This window comes from Crocodylus siamensis, chromosome 1 (assembly GCF_052110815.1).
Source record: "Crocodylus siamensis isolate JL-2025a chromosome 1, ASM5211081v1, whole genome shotgun sequence".
Lineage (NCBI taxonomy): Eukaryota > Metazoa > Chordata > Crocodylia > Crocodylidae > Crocodylus > Crocodylus siamensis.
The window spans coordinates 318,044,350-318,064,326 of NC_143395.1; the positions used below are offsets into that span (position 1 = coordinate 318,044,350).

At 39.1% G+C, this 19,977-nt stretch overlaps 1 protein-coding gene across 1 annotated transcript in view; it reads right to left on the reverse strand.

Moving 5' to 3' along the window:
* Window positions 1–243: 243 nt before the first annotated feature.
* The window catches only part of TM9SF2 (transmembrane 9 superfamily member 2), a 48,596-nt gene continuing 28,862 nt past the window's right edge, over window positions 244–19,977 (reverse strand). Inside the window, exons 8-17 of the mRNA XM_090022912.1 lie at window positions 18,853–18,932; window positions 18,641–18,749; window positions 14,823–14,955; window positions 13,561–13,680; window positions 9,997–10,054; window positions 9,159–9,318; window positions 7,140–7,291; window positions 5,913–6,024; window positions 5,185–5,356; window positions 244–1,560 (exon numbers count right to left, since the gene is read on the reverse strand). Coding sequence (XP_089879038.1) covers window positions 1,493–1,560; window positions 5,185–5,356; window positions 5,913–6,024; window positions 7,140–7,291; window positions 9,159–9,318; window positions 9,997–10,054; window positions 13,561–13,680; window positions 14,823–14,955; window positions 18,641–18,749; window positions 18,853–18,932 — 1,164 coding nt within the window. The 3' untranslated portion in view covers window positions 244–1,492. The remainder of the gene's footprint in view (window positions 1,561–5,184; window positions 5,357–5,912; window positions 6,025–7,139; window positions 7,292–9,158; window positions 9,319–9,996; window positions 10,055–13,560; window positions 13,681–14,822; window positions 14,956–18,640; window positions 18,750–18,852; window positions 18,933–19,977) is intronic.

The window sequence follows — 19,977 nt, forward strand, 5'->3', positions numbered from 1 at the left end:
GGAATAGAAGAGTTACCAAAACTTGTACTGTTCTGAACACAAAGCATGTCATAAATACACAGACTGTCTTAAATACTTTTACATATGAAGTTAGAGGATTTTTAATAATGACAAGTTACCTTAACCAAAGATATTTTTTATTGATTTCAATATTCAAGCATCATTAGGTTAAGGTTTCTTAGAAAAGTATACCATTAGAAAAGTTGGACAAAAAACTATTAATAACTTATAAGTGACAACTACTACATGCAGCATAAGTTTAATAAAATTTTGTCAGACTGATGGGGAACATAGCCCTTGCAAACCAATGAACAACATTACGGACCTAAATTACTGAATGAAATATAAACATTCAATTATTTCTATTAAAATAATATTCCATGTTAAAATTTCAGTCACCAGGAACTGATATTAGTTTCTTTTAATACAAGGCAAAATAGTGGCTGTGTCTTTAATTTTTACCTACATTAAGTAAAACAAACAATGGTTGCATTACAGAGTATGTATCATTAAGATCCTTAAAAACAAAGTCAGCAATGAATGCTGACCTACTAAGATCTTCTCAACATATAAATGCTTTTATGATAACAGTCTTATAAAGAAAGAGATGTCTGGGATTAAGGGCTGGATTAATGCTGTAGTGTGCTTAGGTAGTACGTGTTATGATTTAATCTTCATGCACCACAATCACATTTTAGCATTACAGTCATGTAGCACAGATAACTGAGTTTCTCCCAGATCAAAAGGAGTGCCAATATACATTAACAAACACAGTAAACCTCAATAAAATACTCTACATAATTTTAAACACCCCTTGTCAATATATTTGTATTTACAGAACATTATGAACTTATTTATAATATGTAATGATCCACTGAAGACATTTTTACAATATTTATTAAGATTATGAATGTATAAATTCAAGGACTTAGAGGCACATAGTTTAAAAGGCCAAGAACACTCAAACTAAGTCACAGAAATTGGAATATTTATGGACATCCTAAGTGCCAAAAAAAAAAAAAAAAAAAAATCACATCCAAACTAAAAGCAGTATACCTTGAGTCAACTTTCCAAATTAGCATAAAAAGTTCTTATTCCCGTCAAAGAAAAATAATTCATCCCACCTAGCAATCTAGAAAAATCTTATTTACAATCACACTTTATTCAGAAGTATCTTTATGTTATGTAATACAGCCACCTCTAATCTGTCATTAAAATTTAAAGTTTTTATTCCAGTAGTTATATTTACAAATGCATACAATATTTAACTGTGATCTTCACTAAGATCTGAATGAAAAGAGACCATTAAAATCACAACCAAATGCTTTAGTTTAAAAAAGGGTTTTGGAGAGCCTGTGGCATTCAGTATAATTTCTCAAAGAACAGGAAAGCTAATACTTCTGATAAAGCTTAAGTTCATCACCAGAACAGGTCTTTAAATTATGTTGATTAAAATTAAATCTCTCCTGTGTTAACTTTTTACAACGTTTCTTCAATCAACTTTCACCACACTGTATATTTTGGTCACAAACCAAAAGCAGGCAAAGAATCCAATTGTTCCTACAAAAAAAGGAAAAGCAGCACATTAGTATAATTAAACAAGAACCTAATACAGAAGTGTCAAACTCTGTCTCTGGATAAGTCAGTCTGTAGACCAGAATATAAGTTTTAAAATGACCTGGTACACTCAGTCCATAACTAATCCCCCACTAATATAAATGTAAAGGCCACATTCTACTTATGTACAAATTTTATGTAATAATGGAACTCTAAAGTGCTTCAATATGTTCATCATTATTCAGGTGGAAGTGTATTTTAATTGATGAGTGCTACCTCCTTATTTTCTTGCTCTCTTACTTTTCTAGACCAAGTCTTTCAAGACTGCTGCATTTCCCTCCCTGGAGCAATTAATTTATCAATTGGCTTCCTTTCCTACATTTTTCCCAACCTGCAAATGAGCAAACTTGAGTAAAATATTTTCACAGCATATACTTTAACATTTTTTTTGAAAAACAATTCAATTATACAATAAAAAGAATGAACGTTTTAAGTTGATGTTTAACGACTAAAGGTTGCTTCCCCTTATTTGTGAGAGGCTTTTGAATTAAAACAGATCTATTACACTTCTTCAAGGCTGGATAGAACAGTTTTCTATTCTACAATTTTAATACAGGCTGAGACTCAAAACTAGCTAGATGGATGAAGGTACATTCAAATTATAGTAAAATTATTCCCTCAAATGACAACCCAAACCAAAAAGAGAGGACTTGGAGGCAGTCCAGAATACGTACTAGGGGAATGACTTTTTCCTTAGAAAAAATTAGAGCATGACAAAAATCCCTCCAGACAATCCAATTTTACTATCATATTATTGAAGCATTAATTTACGTAAAGTCTAAGACATCATTTTTTGATTTAAGATTTGAAACTAAACATGATGATGTTTTATGACAACTCATTCATTATGAAATCCCATGAAGAATCATGAATGATATCATGATAATTTCTTCCATGCTTACTAAACTACTGATGTTTAACTGACTCATTTACTATGATACGTAGTTGTGGTCCCAGCTGTGAATCACAAAGATTTGTCATGTAACTCCCAGTATTCTGCCTGCTGAGTTTGATCAATGACCTGGAATGCAACATGGAAGCAAGTGCCTGAAGCATGTGCTACAATGCCACAGCAGCAGGGCATCATCAAAACTGCTCCTGATACTGACGATTTTTAACAGATGAGTAAGCAGCAGCAGAATAGTTTTGATACAACAATTATAAATTTTTCTTTTTAGCTCCTGTATCATCTTGACATAGGAAGCTATTTGCCTTCAGGACCAGTTTTTGGTAAATCACTAGTGTGATGTTCTATTTAAGAGTCACGAGAAGAACTATACACCCCTCAACCTTCTCTTTTATAAGGAAAAGTCTTATCCCAAAAGGGTTTTAATAGTTCCATAGAGCACACCTATTTTCAGATGATTAAAAACAACATTAAATCTATTCTAGCATGGATTTTCGTCTTGGAATGTAGGAGATAAGACAGAAATATGTCGTCTTTTGAAAGTCTGCACACTAGGAAAAAAGTTATTTTCAGAGTGTCTTCATCTAACTAACTGCATGTTGAACACTAATAAAATAACAAACTAAGTTCAGGAACTCCACAAGCAGCCTTTTAATCGCATAGTAGAAGCTGCACACCTCTGTCAATCTGCATCAGGTCCAAAGGGCTACTGACGAAGTGCCGGGACAGATCAAGCATGAAATATCTATAATCTGAGCCCCTACTGAAGATGGTCCTGAAATTTGTCAGAAAACATTGTACAACTGATTCCTGATGGTCAGATGCTGATTAGCATGTGTGATCCATGCAGAATGGGCAGAGAAAGAGGAAGGTGCACGCAATACATCTTTATGCATTGAGATTATACCACTGACATATTGACTGATCTGTAGAAGAAGGGCAAGTGGAAGCTGACAGTTCTGTGCTGGTCAAGGTGGAGATGCTGTCACTGTGGGGGTAAGCATGCTAAATCTGCTTCTTTCTCCATGTAGGGAAATAAAGCCCCTATTTGGCTGTACAGAACCCAAAGTACTATACCTGGTCCTGCCTAATCAGAATAGACCTAATAAAGGAAAAATCTCTGGCTGGACAACAGTGTAGGAACACAGGTATGCTTCCGGTCAAAACTGAAATACCATCAAGGCATAAGAAAGCCTTAACCTACACTGGAATAGCTAAGATTGATTAATCTAAGCAAGGCTTAAAAGGAGTTTTAAAAAGTGCTCTGAGGTTAGGAGCTTGCATTAGTTCAATTCTGTCTACTTAAATTTATCTACTTGCAATAGTGCAACTTTTCTACTTCAAAACAGCCCAGAGTTCCCAAGTACAGTTTGATGCCGAGTGTCTTGACCATAAACGAATATTAGAAGAAAAGATGCAATACAAGTTACGACCAGGATGGTAGAATGAAGAGGAGCAGACTCTCAGGCCTAAATATTGGTAAAGGTATTTAGTGAGGTTTGAGGACAACCTTTCAATTCAAGGGGCAGAGAGAAAAAAAAATATAACCCTCAAAACTAGAACACCAAATCGCAACCACTACTTTTAGCATACAGCTTCATAGTTTATTAAAGGGATTATACTACATAGTGGTATGCAATAGCAGGCAGCTGAAATCTATGACCTAGAACAGTAGTTTTCAAACTGTGGTCTATGGACCCATGGGGATCTACAGACTGTGTCAGAGGGGTCTGTGAAAGATGACTATGATCAATTGAAAGTATGTGAATACCCACACTTACAACTCAAAGGTGTCCGCACCTCTATTCAAAATTTCCCAAAGGGTCTACAAATGAGAAAATTTTGAAAACCACTGACCTAGAATGTCTCTTCTATTTATCAGCACATGCCTCTGAGTTTAAAATAGTCACAAAACATTTAATTAAAAAAATCCTACACACTTAAAGGGATAATGTTCTCAAACTTGAGTTTTTTCCTCTCAAGGGAATTTTCTTTATAAGTGCCAAATAAATTCTACCAAGTACATCCCTGAAATAAATTCTATTCATACTTGTTTATGTCAAGTAGACCTGGAAAGACTTTACTCACAACTGTAGTGTGACCTTTATCAAGTGCTTTGAGAGCAAGCTACCTAAAGTTTGTGAAGCCTCAAATAAAGCCCTTGGAGGTTATAAGCTTGTAACCATCAGAAGTGGATGTGTATCAGACACTAAAGGGAAATGCTGAGCTTTTCCCTCCAACCGTGGAACTGAACCACTGAAAAACCTCTTATTTCTTACTCAGGTGCCAACACTGCAGCTTCATGAGAAGTACTTACAGGTTCTGGAGGCATAGCACTTAGCGTTTAAGATTTTTGGGAGGAGGATGTGAGGTATCTAGCAGTGTGGAAGTGTGGGAAGAGCAATTTCTAACCCGTTTTTGACCAGCACATTTCAATGAAGCCCACTTTCTGTTATATAAGATGAGAGAGATGACGCTTTGGTCACAGTACTGCACTAACAGCAAAAAAAAATAAGAGCTCAAGGATTAGGAAAGTAAGGGGTTACTATTATTTTTGCATGCAGATTCATGCACCTGTATTTATGATTTTTCTAGTGTCTGCTGTAAACAACTAGAAATACAAAGAATAATATTAAGAACTTAGATTACAGTATAATTACCTGTGAAGAGGAAGAAGATCAAAACCATTATCATGGTGTAACCAAAGTACAAAATGGTGCTTGCTGTTCCTGTGATTTGTAGTTTAGAAAAGAAATAGTGGATTGCATATATAAGAAAATAAACTGCTGTGAAGCCACTAGTAAGGAATGAACGCCACTGCCAATGATAATCCTAGAAGAGGAGGAAAACACATTGATGTGTCATGATTATATAAAAAATTGAACTTGCTGAATTCAGAACAGAGGAACTTCTACTGCTAATTTATTAAATTACTGGGTTTTTCAGATTAACCTGCTAGAGACAAAATTTCCAACAAACAAACTGCAATTCATAATACAAATGAGAAGCTCAAGATATGAACCCAAATCCTTCAATCCCAAGTAACACAAGACAAAGGGTCCTAAATGCATGCAAAAAAACCCCACACTGACAAAAGTAAATTATTTCAAATTAGTCAACTGACTTCTTCAGAAAGTAGGTAGCCCATTTTCAGTTACACAACTCTCTAGCTTACTGGTATTTTTAGAGCATATGTGTTTTCATAATATCAATATCTGTACTAATCTGTGCCAGACAGCAGTGATAGGAAGTCATCCAATTATATTTTAATAAACTTTAATTATCCTACTTCTGTTAAATTCTGTACTGCTCAATTTCCAAGTATGAAAATTTAATATAGTCAAAACATCCTGAAAATATAACCTGCAAGTAGCAAAGAATCTCTTACCTCTGCACACAGATGGAAATAGCAGAGCAATATTGTGGCTTCAGAACACGTAATGACCAAAATAATAAACACCAGAAATAAGAAGCCAAACATATAGTACATCTGATGAGACCTATAAACAAGCAAAGAACAAAATTTTAAAATAAATTGTATCTTCTTCCAAAATAGTTCTCTCCATAAAAGGTCTCTAATGTAATAATATAAAATATATTGCAATAGAATCCAAAGGATAGTTGCTTATATATTATATTGTTACATTATTAAATTATATAAAGAAATAGCACAACATTCATTCTTAATTTAGTTTAAATAATAAATTTTCCCCTCCCACTATCCACTGGTTTCATTAATGTGGATAGTTAGTAGAAATCATCTCATCCTTTGCTTTCCAAACCGTAAATATGGAATTTTACAGTTCTAAAATGATAACCAGACAAGATCAGAACTGAGAACTTCCTTCTATTATTTGGGGGCCTAATGAGAGAAGAACTGACTGGACATCCCAGGTAAAATCCTGGCTCTGATGACATCAATTACAGCTTCACAATTGATTTCCATGGGTCTGGACCATCAACCTACACTTCAAAAGATGCAGAGTGGTAAAACAGAAAGAAACACCAAAGCGTGTAGGTCAACCTATGTTGAATATAAGCACGCAGTCAGTGCTCAGCAACAGTTTAAAGATTGTGCTAAAGGGAAATTCCTCTCCGCAGAGCAATTAGCTACCGCATTCTGAGTACACATCAAAATTCACTTAGGATTTGGTGGGTTAGTTGAGTAGTTAAGGAAATTACTCTTTGATACCTTTATGAAGATTTAAAGAAAGGAAAACCAAGTCCTTGCTTCTCAGCGGTAATACTATGCCAAATTTTGTTTTATAGATCATACGTCCATTTAATTTCTTGGTAACTATTTTCAAATACCTAGTATATGACAGTTTCAGAGGCGCTTCTACATGAATACACAGAAGTAGCGTGAGAAATCTAACTGTCTGAATACTGCAGGTCATCTGTAAGCTAAATATATCACACAGTCATTTCTCTATACTGCTGGGCAACAGTAATCAGCACAGTGTGCCTTCCAGGATGCAAAATATCAAGATGACTAACATTTGCATTTCTTATTACTGAAACAATACTTTAGAAAACAACAGAAAGTGGAGTCAAGCTCTCTAAATAAGAATTTCTTCAAAAGGAAAAAAAAAAAAAAATCTTACAATTCACTTACCAGATGCTATTTAGAATGAAGAAAAGTTGTATAAAGATGCACCCAAAAGGCAAAATACCTCCCATAATAATACCAGGTAATGGTTTTGTGTAGAATGACTGCTCAGGAATCTGACGAGGAATTTGATTAGTGCGAACTGGGTGTTCAATAGCCTTTAAAGAAAATAAGAGATTTCTGAATATATTAACTACATCACCACTTTTACTTTAATATTGACTCTTTTAGGAACAAAAGCCACAGAAATGTGTATTTAGTAAGTAATTGGGCCCATTATATCACTTACCATATGGCTATGTTCTCCAAGTCAAATTACCAACAACCTCAGGCCAAACACAAACCATTTTCTGAAAGATTGCTACCCAAAAAAGTATAACAACTGACCTCTTTAAGCCCCCCTCTACTCATGTAGGTAAAGGTGTGATAGGATCTAATATGTGATTCACACTCTCTCTTGTATTGGGTCCTGCCCACTGGGCTACAGAGGCTGCTCCTGCCTGGTGCCAGTTGAGCCAGGTTGCAGCCCCATGCCCCACTGTGGGTGCAGAAATCTGGAGTCGGGGCATGTGCTTTCCCATACCTCCCACCCCAATGCCTGTGCCCACACACCCACCTCCGACCCTACACTGGGGGGCTGGGAACAGCAGGTTGGGAGTCAAGGGCACCAGCACAGTTGGGGAGAGTGGGAGGTCTGTGGATTGGGAGTGAGGGGCCCTGGCAGGGCCAGGGGGTAGCAGGTCAGGAGTGAGGGGCAACAAGACAGGCAGGGGCAGGCCACTAACATATCAGGACTGCTCAGTGCCATAAAAGCAGCAGGAGGGAGAGCTGCAGTTGAACCTGTGTCCTGGTGAGTGAAGGGGCAGGGAGAGCTCTAATTTTCTATGATAAATAAACAAAATTGAACACGAAAATATATAGGTACAGTAAAATTTCTGTTAACCAGAATCTTACAAGCCGGCATGCCGTTTAATTGAGCATGCCAGCTTGTAAGATGAAGTGAAACTGAAAGTGCCCGCTGTGGCACTTCCAGTTTCTCCAAGCCTCCAGGGCCTGGGGCAAAGCAGCCTGTGCTGCCAAGCCCCCACACCCTGGGGGCACAAGGCCTGGCTCCCTGTCTTGCAGAGCCCGCAGGAGGGGTGGTGATGCTGCAGGAGGGGCAACAGGATGCCCCAGACACGGCAGGAGAAACGGCGGCCTGGGCCACCCAATTTACCAGCATATTTTGTTGTCTGGCAACCCCCATACCCAGGGGATGCCAGATAGCAGAGCTTTTACTGTATTTAGAATTGATTTTATTATAATGATCAAGGCACTCCTAGGCTTCCAATTTGCTTAAAAAATTATAGATATCAATAAAACACTGTATCCAACTGATACATATATAGTGGTGTTTCATTTAAAAAAAATCGCAGAAAAATATGGATTTGGGGGGTTTTAGTTAGAGAATTCTGGATTTTTATCAGAGAATTTTTGTTTGTTTTTTTAAAACAGAGATAGCCAGGATCCCTGCTAATTACAAATAAATTCATCAGGAGGGAGGTTCAATAACAATACTCATTTAGGCAAGGGAATTGCTAAATGTCCCACCTCAGACCCAGCTGCTTCCTCAGTAGAAACATTTCTTTTCAGAATAAAAGATATAAGAAAGGAAAGTCTGGCACTGATAAGCAGTCTCCCTCATATCTTATCGTAGCACTAAATCTTGCTGGGAATCAGAGAGATCAAATGAGACCAACTATGTTCCCAAAACAGTGTTTGCTCTGAAGCAGCCCAGGAGTCAGATCTACTGACCAGAGTAACTAATGCTAACATGTAACATTAAACTAAAAAAAAACCTGTTTGATTAAACAAATGCCTAAGGAATTTGACGAAAGAGTAGAATCCTAAATTAGTTGCTTACGGCAATGCTAAGGGATTCAGTTATGGTTAGAGCTGAATCTTGTCTCATAGCCCTGCCAAAACTTTTGCCTTGTATATTACCATATGACAGTATGGTGCAGAATGTACAAATAAATCACTTACATTTTTCTTAAAACCAAAGTAGGCGCCAATAAATGTCAATGGCACAGATATGCAAAACCAAAGTGCCAAAATAGCAACCAAAGTACCAAATGGAATAGCTGCTGAAGAACCTTCTCCCCAAAGAATTAGGTTCATGATGAAGAAATCCGCAAATACAATTCTGAAAAATATACAACATGCTTAAAAGAAAAAAACAAAAAAACCCCCAGAGATGCCCAAAAACATTAATTTTAACATTATCAAAACTGTATTACTATGTTCATATTTTAGTGTCAATATGATGTTACAATCAGATATATATTCTGATGCACAGAATATAACAAAACCAAGAGGTCAAACCAGCCTTTCTTCCTTAATCTAGAGGGACTGAACTCCAGCAGGAGGTGACGCTACAGCTAAACAATTTCAAATATATGCTTGTCTTAACTACACTTCAGGGGAAGACTGCTTGCTGTGATTAAGTAGAAAAATTTAACACAGTGCTTGTACAGCATGACACCATGCAAGACCAACTACAGTGTGGTCAAAGAAACAGCCTAGAAAGTAAAAATAGGAATAAATGAAAAAAAGTGTGCCTGTCTAAAACTTACTACAGTCATACTGCTACTACTTAATCAACCTTTCCACGTGGCAGGAGTAAACGAAACTTACAAAGCAGCTAAAAGATGTTATGTAATTAGCAAATTTGTCTGTGTCAAATGTATCTTCTGTTCAAGTTATTTTCTGCCACAAAGAAATAATGTAACATTGTTTTCAAGCATAACTAAAGCTTTAGAAAAATTAACTAAGACAGAGATAGAATTCAATTTTTTAAATGTGTATTACATCCTTAACTTACCCAGGACAAAGGAATGATGTTAACAGGACATTTGTTTTCCATTTCTCACCACCAAACGCTGCATTAAAAATAACATTTAGCAGTATCAATACATAGATCAATCAATGGAGACGATACCTTATTTTAGCGGTACATCAAGAGCTACAATTTGTTGCGCTATCAATTCATCATTTGAAATTTGAAAATTAAGATCAAAGGAATACACTATGTAATTAAATTTGCTAAAACAAACCTCCTTTATCATGTTGTTCCTCTGCTACATAGCTTTTTCAGTTGCAGGCAAGTGAGAGATTACCATTTTAGAAAATCCCAAGTAAATAAAGGAGGGTAAAAAAAGTTGCTGTTTTTCTTCCCCTCTCCCTACAAAGCTAAAATACACTATGGGGTATGTCTACATTCCACCCAAGTTAGCTCTGATATTCGAAAGGTGTCTAGCTGTGGCTAGTCAACGGGATCTACACATTCACATGCTTACTACACAGTAAGCCTTGTTAATTACAAGTAAATCTGCTACCTACAAATGCAAATAGCAAATTTACTTTCAATTAGTAACAGCACAGCAGTGTTCATGTAGACAATTATCTGGGAACAAATCTGCTCCCCGTCAGCTGTCCACCAGGGGGCAGGAGACTGCTCCCTGCTCCTGGGGAGCTACCTGCTGCTGGGGCAGGCTCCCTCACCAGAGCCGAAGTAGGGACTGTCTCCCTGCTCCAAGATAATTGTGGAGTGGGGGCTGCGTAGCTCCACAGTCACAGATCTGGTAGATCGAGGCAGACCTTTATCTCCCAGCACTGGTCCTGCAACCACAGAGCTCAGGCTGGAAGATAAGGGTCTTCCAGTGCTGGCCCCATGATGCAGAGCCAGCGCTGGAAGCTCCCTGCTGGCAGGGGATGGGGAGCCTGTTCCCAATCCAGCTCTGTGCTTGTAGAGCTGAGTGAGGAACAGGCTCCCCAGCCTCCACCCTGCGTGCAGGGTGGAGGCTGGAAACTGTCCTGGTCAGGGCAGGTCCCAGCCCCATGGCCCAATCAGGTGATTGAGACACACAGTTTGGAAACAGCTGCAGGTATGGAGCAGGTCCCAGCCCCCTGCCTCGATCTGCCAGTAAGGCAAATGAAAAACATGAAAGGAGCTGCTGTGGGGGTCACGTCCAGGCGTGATTTATGGAGATCCCTATCCATAGTGTATTCAGAACTTTATGTTAAAAAGCAAACTTGATTTGGAAATCACTCGCACCTTAGAAAATGTAACCTTTTACTCATTCACTCAAGGCTTACCCTTATTCAGTTGGGTAGCAGGAATGGTTAGAAAATAGGTATAAAAGTCAGAAAAGTACTGAACTATGCTAAAGTAAAACTTTTTTTTTAAAATCAGGAGCAACTTATCATAATCAGAAAGTTGTGCATAGTAAGCAATACCTTCCTCCTGAGTCTTAATATTTTTAAGCAGTAACATCTAAAGCAGGAGTTAACAACATTTTTGGGCTGAGTGCCAGAAAGTCCTTGCAGCCTGGACTTGGAAGATGTTGGCATGCTGGGGGCACCAAAAGTCAGACCCGTCCCTCACTGTCCACCCCAAGGTGCGTCTGCAGCTGCCGCTGGCAACAAGCCAGAACAGGGCTCCAGACCTCAGTACAGCTGCTTGCAGCCTTGTGGCTTTCTGCTGCAACAGTCTCTGGGCAGGACGACACTACCCACCATGGGACCTGGGCTTCTTGCCACTTGAGGTGAGCAGCCCGGTCTCTGCAGCAAGCTGCATGGTTCTGCCCAGAGCCCAGGCTGCTCACAGCAGAACATATGCCCTGCTACGTCTAGCTCAGGCTCCATGGTGGGTAGCAGGGGCCTGCCCAGAGTAGGAGCATGCTGAACAAAATGGTTTCACATGCCATGCTCTGGCGCATGAGCCAGGGGTTGCTGACTCCTGATCTAAAGTCTAAATAAAATTTTTATAAAAACACTTTAGAATTTTCATAAATCTGGCACGACTTTAAGTCAGTATGCCCTCAAATATCTTGCCTGAATTCAAATAAACTGATAGTTTCCTCTGCTGTGTCATCATGATATGCTTTATTTCAGCAGTAAAAAATGATTACTGTTACAGTGTCTTAACTGACATCTTGGTAGGAACTGGTAGTCATCATCAACATTATATTTTTCTTTTCAACTTTTTTACTTTATCATTGAAAGAGCAGAAGTTGAACCTTCCTTGTAAGTATATATAGCTGTATTTTTTCATTCTGTATGTGGTTTTTTTTTATATATACTGTAACGTATTACTTATATTTACATGATGTTCAGTATATTAGCTGCATTATTTGTCGTGGATTGCAACTATTCATCAACAGTTTGGTAAAACTATCCAAATATTGGCTAACAAGCACGACTCTCAGAATCAATGAACACATTGGGGGATCTATTAGTTGCCTACTACTGGACTGATATGGAATTAGGTTTAATGCCATAATCCCTCAGACTTCTGTTGCATTACCCGAGGCAGCCTGTCTGAGACCCAATTCCTCATTTTGCTTTCAACTTTATCCCAGCCCTTCCTCTCTACCTGTACAAACCACAACTGCAGGAGCAACTCAAACATACTTGCATAAATAAGCATATTATTTCTCCCCTGCCTTACCCTCTACGTACCACCAACCCTCACAACCTGCATGTAATACAGCAAGACAAAAATAAACCAGCTATATACAACCCAAATTCCAGAATGGCTTGGAAAAATTAAAATCTTAACTACCTCTGAGTTAACCTGCAATATGGGAGTGGAATTCCTTCCAAGGACTAATCTATCCATAGTGAAACAACTCCTGAAAACTGAGCACCAAATACTCCATGCAACCATTTACACTCATAAGCACTTTGTATTTTAGAATAAACAAAGGTAAAGAAAAACTGTTTTGAGTGGTATGTCTCCTCTGCACCCCTCCCCCCCGCCAATCATATGCATACAAGAAGAGCCACTTAGCTTCCTGCAGACTTTGGATCGGCCAGCTGGAGGGACCACCGTAATGAGGTACTAAAACACCAAAGTGAAGTCCCTCCGTAGTCAGAGACCTTATTACATTTATTTCCCTGTTGACCGCATTAGAAGCACACCCTGATGGGGACTACAAATATGAACTGGAAAGAGAAAAATCAAAATTGCCATAATTTCAAGTAGATGGCAACATGGCCAAGGAAAAATTAAGCAAATCAAGGCAATATTTTAGTACAGGAAAAAACAGTGAATTACAAGTCACCAGTTCAGTATAAACATGTTGCTCTTTGTTTTTTCCCCATCCATAAAAATATGTATATGTGTATAAAAATGAAAGCAAGTCACAAGATCTCAAAACACAAAACAGGATATGAACTCTGAAAAAAGGTCATAAAATTCTTATTCAAGATTTATTTCACCAAGAACAAGCTAACCATGTATGTGCTCCATGTTTCTTTTCTGTAGTTATCTTTGTTATCCATGCTGCCCAAGGGAACATGCAGAACAAAAATAATTATTGTTGTGATGATAAAGCTAGACTAATGAATTTAAAACCTTTCACTTTAAATAATTTTCACTTACATTTGTAGAATCTGGCAGCAACATAACCCGCTGGAGTTCCAAGCAACACCCACAGGACTACAGCACAGGTCATTAGCGCTCCTCGGTTAGCAGGAGACAGAAATCCGAGGCAAGCGAAAACTACAAGCAGGATGCAAGATGCTTAATTACTTATATTATGCCTATCATTATATTTCTATCCTGAAAATGTATAAAGATTAATATACAGAACTACTGCACAGATACAAACAAGGTGTTTCCAATTCTGGCCTCAAATATTACATAGAAATCTTTCATTTCCAATTACCCCATATATTCAAATCCAAAGACACGTTTTTTTCCCCCCCCAACCCAACATAGGAAAAAAGAGCCTCAATTTCTTAGATTCACATTCAAGAAGGGGACACAGGAGGGAGGGGAGACGGTGCAGGGTAGCAATTGCAGCTCCAGCACCAAGCCTGAGGTCAGAGTTGTAGTTGCTACCCCCTGCAGCATCTATCTCCTCTCCTCCCCCCAAGGTCACCTCAGCTCTTTGCTCTCCACCTCACTTTATCTTCTCATCACAGCTTGGCTGGGGCCCCTGCTCCAACCAGGAGAAGGGAGCATGGAGCACATGCTGGCTCCAAGGCCAGAGCTGCTGCCACTGCAGCTGCTATTGTGTGGTCCAGATGGGGCTGTAACCAGCACATGCTCCCTATCCCAGGCTGGAGTGGGGCTTCAGCCAGAACTGAAACTGTGACCAGAAGGTAATGGGAGGAAGCATGGAGGGCAGGTACTGGTTGGGAGACAGGTGCCAGGGGATACAAGCACCATGGTGAGGGGTAGGCATCAAGGGGCACAGGCATGGGGGGGTAGGGCAAGTGGCAGAAGCAGGCACCAAGAAGCACAGGTACTGCAAGGGTGGGGGGAGAAGGATGGAAGCAGGCATGGGGGACATAGGCAGCACTGGGGAGAACAAGTGTGAAGTGTGCAGGCAGCAGGGGGGTGTGAGGTACAGGCAGCACAGGGCAAGGGTCAGGCTATTTAAGCCCCTGCCCCCATAAATCCCCCCATAGCAGTGGGGAGGTGTGGGGGAAAAAATTCAAGACAATGCCCCAGTAATCAGAGTCTAGGCATGGAAAATTACAACAAATTTATAAATGTCATAAGTCTAGACTCTAATTATTGGTGGGTCATCTTAAATTCAAACTCATCTAAGAATCAGGTAAATACAGTAATAGTTTCATGCCATTAGCTGTAAAGGTGACTTTTCTTTTAAAACATCTCCTACCCCCATCACTTACACAGAGTAACAAATGTCATAATTAAGATCTGTGTGCCAGATCCTAGAAAAACAGACAGCAGCATTCCTTTTCTGGGAGGCCTGAATATGTCACCATGAACCAGTTTCCAGCCAAACTCCTCCTGGGCATCTTCCTAGAAAGGAAATATTCCCAGTTTAATCTATTAAATTTTAATTTAAAAGATACTATTGTGAAAAAGAGATGTTTAGTTAGGCAAGTTATCAGTATGTGATGTACAAAGATTTAAACAATAAATTTGGTAATAACCATTACAAATTTGCAAACCCAGTAATCCACTATACTGACATGCACAAACATTAAAAAAAAAACATGGATCATACCAAGTCGCATACAATACAAAAAAACATAAAATTAAGACAACTGCACTGTTTTCCCAACTACCATTATTACAAGATTTGAGGAAAGCCATCTAACTTCTAGGGTTTAAGAGTCAAAATGTATTAAAAAACCAGGACCTCTCCTTTGTTTATCCAAGAGAAACTACTTTTACCTTTCCCTTGCTACCAGGGGACACTTCATAGTTTGTAGGGTCGGAAGGGACATGAGCAGATAGATAATCAGCTTGATGTTCTATCCTTTCTCCCCTTTCCCCTATCCAAGGCTCAGTCTTACAATTGCATCGCTTGGAGCCAAGCTTCAGGCTGGGACATCATATTCTATACTCCAGTTCCAACACACATCCATTGCTCCCTCTCTTTGTTCATATATCCCCATTACTGTTCCTCCACACCCTTATGATTTTATACCTCTCTTTCCAGTATTAGCTTCCCAAACATAGCAAAGCAGCAACCATCTTTTCTGAAAGTATCCTCAGTATCACCAGGGTATACTCTGATGAAAAGATGCTGATCTCAACTAAAGGCAAACTGAGTAGTTATAACTGCTCCATTATAAGTAATGGAGAGCTGTAACTATTTTAAAACAGACAAATTTGTGAAGCTTGGTCCTGATCTCGAAGTTGTAATAGTCAGTGGGTCGCTAGACTTGCAGTGCTAGTGCAAGAGGCAGTAAAACCCTGCAATCACAAATCAAATGCATTCCACTCCAGAGAGTAATATTTGGATAATTTATACATACAGAAGCTTCTGAGACAGATTTTCAGTACCAATACAAAAAATAAAAAAGTGTCAGGATCTGACAGAAGCATGTAAAACTAATTAACTTTAGTTACACCTGGAATTGGGACAAAGGCAATGCTGACATGGAAACAAGGGCAGAGTGAGGCAAAACTAAGGTAATGGCCAAATCTAAAACATCATGTTTTAAAACTGTGTATGCAGACACAGACACTTTTTAAAATTCATAATGTTTATAATTTATATGACATCAGTGATATACAGGCACATTTTTAAAACAAATTACTGCTGGTCTTTTATTCTTTCACCCTCACTAACATAATAGGAAATATCAAATCTGTATGGGACAATTTAATGAACTAATTAGATCTTTAAAAAAGATGAAAGATTATAATCTTAAAACAAATATCTAATAGCACCAATCTGGTTTACTATGGCTTGTAAAATTAGATTCCAAACTCTGAAAAAAGTGTTTCAGTACTTTTAAAAATATACATTTGTTTTGCATTTAATTTAAAATTTAGAAAATCAAAAGTTAAGTCTTGCTGTAATGGGTCTTCAGAGCTGCATCATATATTTTGTGCTTTATTCATTTAGAAAATAAATGTTGCTATTTTTCCAATGTTTTTTAGGATATCTGTAAATGAACCATAAATAAGGATTTCAGAAAAAAAAATCTTCAATTTTAATCTTTTTTTGGTTGTACAATATTTGTAGGGTTGTTTGGTTTTTGTTCTTTTTTCACCAAATTAGCAGTTCTGTCAATACAGCTGCTGAATTATTTGGCCTTCTAATACAGGTTTCCCTTGATTTATGCAGGTTCTATATATGTGAATTCACTCTTATGTAATGAGCATTTTTAGACCATGATGCATTCTGTGCAAGGTAAATCTCCTCTTATGCGATCAGCATAGGTGCCCCACCCACCCACGCAGGTAAATCTGTGAGGGGTGGGGAAAAGGGCTGTGGGGCCAGTGCCAGTGGCCTGCAATCGCTAGGCTGCACAGTGCTTCGTCTGTCCCCACTCCCTGCAGCTCCTGGGCTGCGCCTTGCCCTGGTGCAGGCAACTGGTGTCAGCTGCTCCTGGGGCCACTGCAGCAGGGGCTGGGGTGAGTGGGAACAAGCAGAACCCTGGGCAGCATAGGGTGCAGCATAGCTTGTCTGCAGTCCCCCTAGCCCATGCTGCAGCAGCCCCGTAAGCAGCTGGTGCCAGTTGCAGAGGGAACCATCAGTGGGCACAGGGCAGGGAGAGGGGGCAAGGTGGTGCCTCTTCCTGCTCTGTGCCCCCGGATCTGCATATGGGACAACAGCAGGCTACCACTGCAGGCTGGGGCCGGCGGCTGCACCAGGCTCTACCCGGAGTTCTGCTCGTCTCCACTCACCTCAGCCCCTGCTGCAGTGACTCCGGGAGCAGCTGACACCAGATGCCTACACCACAGCATGATACAGCCCAGAAACTGGGGTGAGTGGAAACAGGCAGAGCCCAGGAACTGGGAGGACAGATGGAGCATGGAACAGCCCAGTGTTTCCGAGGAACACTAAAGTGTAATTGATGTCCATCTCATCTCATCTCAATTAGAGTAATAAATTAGTCTTAGATGTTTATCACCGTCTCGATAAGGCTTTTTTTTCTTTTTTTTCCCTCTACTAAAGCAGTCAATGCTCTTAAGGCCAGCTGGCTGAAGACTGCCAGGACCCTTCTTGATGAAATGTTCCGCACACCCACACTTTCCTGCCCCGACTTGATAAGGAAAGAAAAAGAAAAAAAAAAAAGAAATGCCTGGGTATGAAGCTTCTTGCACAATTGGTCCTTATGTCCACCTTAGTAATGAGGGCTCCATCAATCCCTATACCCTCTCCCATTCCACTGGGTGTGGTCTTATAGCCCATATAATCTGCCAGAGTCCATCAGAGTCCTTGATATGCCTCTGACTCAAATAAGTCACAACATACTTAATCCTGGTTAGCCCCCACCAGGGCTTTAAAAAAAATGAACTGGCTCATATTTAAACAGCCTCCTAACTTATGTGCAGATAGTTACTCTTTACTATCAGCGATGGGATGGCTGCTTGCAATCACCCTTCAAACCCCAGTGTCTCTTCTCTTCACTTACACAGTGGCTGGGCCAAGTGCCACTCTGTTCCCTCTGTTTTGCTCCCTTGTGGAGCCCTGGGAGCGGCACCATTCCCCCCACCCCTTCCCTAGTCCCAGCCTCACTTCCTCCCTCCCTTGCTGCCATGGGAACCTATCCCTATTTGTTACATGTTATGCACGGTTCTCCGGGAATGCATGTACTGCATAAATCGAGGGAAACCTGTAGATTCTCTTAAACGGCTCAACGCTGTAAAAATGAATAGAAAATTACAAAGTCCACTGTGAATGTACATAAAAATGAGGTGAGGAGTTACAGTAAGGCAACATAGCTCAAACTGGTTGCAGGCTTGCAAAAAAGTGCCTAACTTCATTTCACAAGACCACATTTAAATCACTGGCAACTACAACTATGGTTTCCTAAACTGAATGGAAAGTAGTCCAGAAGGCTGGTTCAACACACATATACAAGACATACAAAAAACCCCACAACCATCAACTAGAACCTCATAGTTGTTCATGATGGTTATTCTTTAAAACACGCGTTTATGCCATTTGACAACAAACACATACATCTTTTCAAAGTTAAACAAACAGCTCCAATAGTGATTTTAGAAACTTCAGACTTACAGTAGAATCCATCTGATTATATCTTGCAATGTCTTTATGTAGTGTCCTCAACATGATCATAGCTACCATTCCAGATAAGAAAAGGACAATCACAAGGGAATTCATGATGCTATGCGGAATGGGGGGAAAAAAAAAAAAGCTTCAAAAAATCAATATCTATAGCAAAAAGCGCTCTCCACTTTATAGTATTTGAGGACTAAAAGTCTCCTCACCTAAACCACTGAATATGTGTATGTGGCATGGATTCCAAAATATAATCCCATCTGGATGCCCATCTTATGCCTTTTTCTTCCTGGAAATTAAAATTTCAGCAGTTAGATTTTTATAAGAAACAAATAAGTGACTCAATCATTTCATACCTCCATACAACGTTTTGGAACTATTTAAATCAAATAACTTACGTTCAAAACAATTTCAAACCTTAAAACAAAAAAGCCCTATAAAATAATTCCCCACAGGCTTCAGTGAAAGACCTTAATGACCATGCTCTAAGACCAAAAGTCAGAATTAGGATAAGAGAATCTAAAACGTAATATACAAGCCGTCTATCAACAACAAGTTTTAGTTTCTATGTGCAACTAGATCACCACCACCATGTCCAACTTAAGCATCTTTTGGGAAGATCATACAGAACTGAATTACTTTACTTGGAATATAATAAACTATATCAAGTAAACTCTACATCTTTCACAGAGGAGTTAACCTGTTAAACCTTTGATTTACAATCTTTAAGGCACACAGGAGGCTCGCATTTCACAACTATTGAGAGACTATGCCATACAGCTGCACAACATTCCAAGTATGTTAATTTAACTGCTTTTCTTGATATCAATTCAAGAATTTAACTTGATATTTCGGAGTTATCTACTGAATTACCACAACCGTTTTGCAGCATGAAAATTTGGCTTACAAATTTTCCCATCTAAGTGATGACCTCATTCCCTAAAATAAGGAACACAAAGCGCATCTACACGATGCCTCAATGTGCATTCACCTAAGTTAATGTGCATTAAGGGCACATGTCTACACATGCGCACTGTTAATGTGCATGAAAGATAGCAAATTTAGACATGTTAACGGATATGTAGATGCACTAAAGTCAGTCGATACACAGCGTTAATGCACTTTAATGCCTAAACATGTAGACGCCTGCCTAAATCCACTTAATGCGCAGTAACCTAATGCGCATGAAATTTAGGCATGCTTAATGTACATGTAGACACACCCACTGTGTGTTAGTACAAAACAGAAGGTTTGTTCAAAACGATTAATAAATATCACATGAATATTTTTTAAATTAATATTTTTAAGCCATTAACTCTACAGGGAGGGAAAAT